The sequence below is a fragment of the Jaculus jaculus genome, chromosome 9 (assembly GCF_020740685.1).
Source record: "Jaculus jaculus isolate mJacJac1 chromosome 9, mJacJac1.mat.Y.cur, whole genome shotgun sequence".
NCBI classification, from domain to species: domain Eukaryota; kingdom Metazoa; phylum Chordata; class Mammalia; order Rodentia; family Dipodidae; genus Jaculus; species Jaculus jaculus.
This window is the reverse complement of record NC_059110.1, coordinates 120,772,483-120,776,131: the sequence shown is the minus strand read 5'-3', so window position 1 is coordinate 120,776,131 and position 3,649 is coordinate 120,772,483. Positions and strand designations below refer to the sequence as shown.

General features: G+C 62.2%; 1 protein-coding gene across 1 annotated transcript; it reads right to left on the bottom strand.

Moving 5' to 3' along the window:
* Nucleotides 1–376: 376 nt before the first annotated feature.
* Nucleotides 377–3,339, bottom strand: Socs3 (suppressor of cytokine signaling 3). The gene is made up of 2 exons (XM_045159851.1): nt 3,293–3,339; nt 377–2,733 (listed from the first exon to the last, which is right to left on the bottom strand). The coding sequence occupies exon 2, from the start codon at nt 2,640–2,642 to the stop codon at nt 1,953–1,955; it is 690 nt and encodes a 229-aa protein (XP_045015786.1). The 5' UTR covers nt 2,643–2,733; nt 3,293–3,339; the 3' UTR covers nt 377–1,952.
* Between the last annotated feature and the right edge of the window lie 310 nt (nt 3,340–3,649).

Below are 3,649 nucleotides of genomic sequence, written 5' to 3'. Positions count from 1 at the left end.
GGGCTGAAGTCACAAGTCACTGTCAGGACTACCCCCCCCCCACAAATCTAGGCTTACTTTCTCAGAGCACCTACCTGCCAAATAACTGGTGGGCTTCTAATAGCTTTGGCCACAGCTCAGCCTGCTCCCTTTTGTACCCTTTGAAGTTGCAACTTCCTTCGAACTACCCTGTATATTCTTTGTGTACAGTCAGAGCTGAATCAGACTAGCAGGAATTACCCCTCAGTGGCTGCCTAGCTGGCTTGCCTGTGACACACACAGGGTCAGGCTGATGTATATGCTCGTAGGGCTGAGGCAGAGACCCGAGTGGCAGGGCTGGCCCTCTTTTCGAGGTGGTAGAGAAATCATGGCAGAGAAGGGGAGCGGGTAAGAAAGCTCAAGTCACACATTTTTTTCATTAAAAAATAGTGCTCTTTATTATAAATTACTGAAATGTTTCTTTTCTGAGTATAAATATAAATATGTGCAAAGTTTGACTTGAACCGGGGTTTGGGTGGGTTCTTCAAGCATCTCCTGACAGCCTCGAAGGCCTGAGTGGGGGAAAGAGGGGGCCAGGGCGAGAGGTGGGATCTTTTATAAAAGAGTGATTGAGGCAGATTGTAAACATTATTAAAAAACAAACAAAAACGAGAAAAAAAGCCACCCCAACACACAGCTGCCCCACCCAGCCCCATACCTGACACAGAAAAACGTGTGTATTTGTCGTCCCCCTCCAGCCCCACAGACAAGAGCAGTTCCAGGTAATCCCCTCCCTGCTACATTCTTGTGAGCTGATACTGACCAGTGCTGTAACCCAGCCAGAGCAGCTGGGGTGGCGGGCGCTCGCTTCTCCAGCACTTCCTGCCTCCCCCAACTCCACTCCCCAGCCCAGGCCAGGAGGGAGGGCTTTGCAGGCCTGGAGGGCCATGGGACTTGCTGGCTCTGCGGACTTCAAGGTGCCTAGGACTGGCCAGCACCCACCCAGGGCCCACCAGGGAGGCTGAGGTCTCCCCACCTCCTCCCACTTCCCCCGGTCAGGGGCAGCTGGGTGAGTCCTGCCTGATTGGTTGAGTGTTTGGCTCCTTGTGCGCCAGTCCCTATCCATGGGACAGGGAGCATTTAAGGCAAGTCTCCTAGGCAGACATAGGAGGCACAAAGTATAATCCCCCATCTTCTTTAGGGGACCTGAGGTCCAAGATGGCTCGTTTCTTCACCTGCCTTTCCCAGGTCCTGGGAAAGGAGGCCAACTGACCAGCTCCACCCATCCCCCTTCCAAATGCCACTTCCTCCTTGAAACGGGGAAGGGATCTGGGGCACCAGTGGACTTTGGGACCTGGGTTTCATTGGCTGCCCCAAGGGACGGGGGCATCAGGATGGCTCTATTTAGGTAACCCCCCTTTTCCATCTCCCTGCAGCCAGGGAGCACGCTGCCACCACTCCTCACCTGGGCTTGACAGGGTGAGTGGCCATTTCCTTGGCCAGCCTGCAGTCCCGTTCCCCACCCCACCCCCACTTCTCAAGGGCTCTCTCTTCCATCCTTCAAGCCTGGCGCCTGCTCAGGTTTAAACGAAATCAGAGGCAAACAAGTTCCGATGGAAAGTTTGAAGATTCCCCTGCAGTTGTCATTAGTTAACACTCTGAGGCGCCCCCCCCCAACCTAGGGAAGCAGGGGGGTGTGGATGAAGGGAAGAGGAGAATCCACTTGTCGTTGCTGCTATTGTCCCACCAGGCCAGCTGGGTCCTCTGAGAAGCTGGAGCCCAGGGAGGGGAGGCGATGGCACTCCCCCTTCCCTTCAACACATTCCAGGTCCAACTTGCCCCACTCGGCAGAGGGGAGGGCCGGAAAAGGGAGCCTGCGTGGTCCCTGGCTCACCCAGAGCGACAGGACTGACTGGGGCTGGATCTTTGTGCTTGTGCCATGTGCCTCGGAGGAGGGGACCCAGGCCCCGCTCCAACCCCTGCCCTTTTGCTCTTTAAAGTGGAGCATCGTACTGGTCCAGGAACTCTCGAATGGGTCCAGGCAGCTGGGTGACTTTTTCATAGGAGTCTAGGTGGCCGTTAACCGTCTTCCGGCAGAGATGCTGCAGGGTGGCCACGTTGGAGGAGAGGGGGCGGCTCAAGACGAGGGGGATCTTCTCGCCCCCAGAGTAGATGTAATAGGCTCTCCGTGGGGTGCTCCCGGGGGGCGGCTGGGCGGGTGGCTGCTCCGGCACCTCGGAAGTAGGCGAGGATGAGGGTTCCGTCGGTGGCAAGGAGAAGGAGGGGGCACCGGGGGGCGGCATATAGTGATGAACCAGCTTGAGTACGCAGTCGAACCGGGGCACCGGCTGCGTGCTCCGGGGGTCACTCTGCAGCGAAAAGCTGCCTCCCTCGCACTGGATGCGTAGGTTCTTGGTCCCCGACTGGGTCTTGACGCTGAGCGTGAAGAAGTGGCGCTGGTCCGAGCTGTCGCGGATGAGGAAGGTGCCGGCGGGCTCGGCGCTGAGCAGCAGGTTCGCCTCGCCGCCGGTCACGGCGCTCCAGTAGAATCCGCTCTCCTGCAGCTTGCGCACGGCGTTCACCACCAGCTGGTATTCGCTCTTGGAGCTGAAGGTCTTGAGGCGCAGGCTGGTGTCCAGGGGACGGCTCATCCCGGCGGCGGGAAACTTGCTGTGGGTGACCATGGCGCACGGAGCCAGCGTGGATCTGCGCGGCGGCGGCGGCTGCTGCTGCTCGGCGGCCTCCGCACAGCGGCCGCTACCGCATCCCGGGGGGCTGAGGAGAGGAAGGAGCGCGCCGCGTGAGTACCCGGAATCCTCCAGCGCGCCCGGCCCGGCCCGGCCCGCCCCGGCGACGGGGGACACCCGCTGCCCGACCCGGCTACCCGGAGAAACCCGCCCAGCCTCTGCCGTCGCCTGGCCCCGGGCACACTAGGAAGGACGCCGAGTGGAAAACTCGCGCGCGGAAGTTGAGTCTCCAAGAGCGCGGCCGGGGTGGGGACCAAGACCAGAAGCCCCGGGACGCCTTGGGCGCCGTTCAGTCCGGTGACCCGGGGCGACGAGGACCAGGGTTGGGGAAGGAGGGAGAGAAACCCGAGGTACGGATGGGGTAGGGGGAACAGGGTGGGGAGGGGACTGGAGAAACCCGAGAGCCCCCAGCCTGAGTATTCCGGGAACCTGGGATCTCCGGCTTCCATCCGCTCTGTCCCCCAACCTCGTCCCCTCCCTGCCGGGAATGACCCGGGAAGGGGAGGAGAAACCGGGAAAAAGCTCCTTGAGCCGAAGCAAGGCCCCCACCCTTCCCTACGCCGTGCCCTCCCCTCCTCCCTTCCTACCTGGTCCCGAACCGAAGTCTCCGGCCTCGGGGCTACGCTTCCTACGGTCCCCAAGGCGAGGCGGCGGCGCGGCGGCCAGCGGTGGCCCGCGCAGCGCCCAGATGTTGGCGGCCGTGAAGTCCACAAAGGGGCTCTCTCCGGAGCGCGCGGTCCCTCGGGCCGATCCCACGCGCCCGCGGGGGGAGAGGGCCAGGCGGGCAGCGCCAGAGGAGGGGGGGGGACCGAGGGCGAGGGGCCGCGGCGGCGGCGAGGACGAGGGCGGCGGCGGCAGTGCGGGGAGCGTGTCCGGCTCGGAGCAGCGGCGGAGGCCGCGCTCGCGGGTATATACGCGGCCGCCGCGCCCCGCCCCCCCGATTC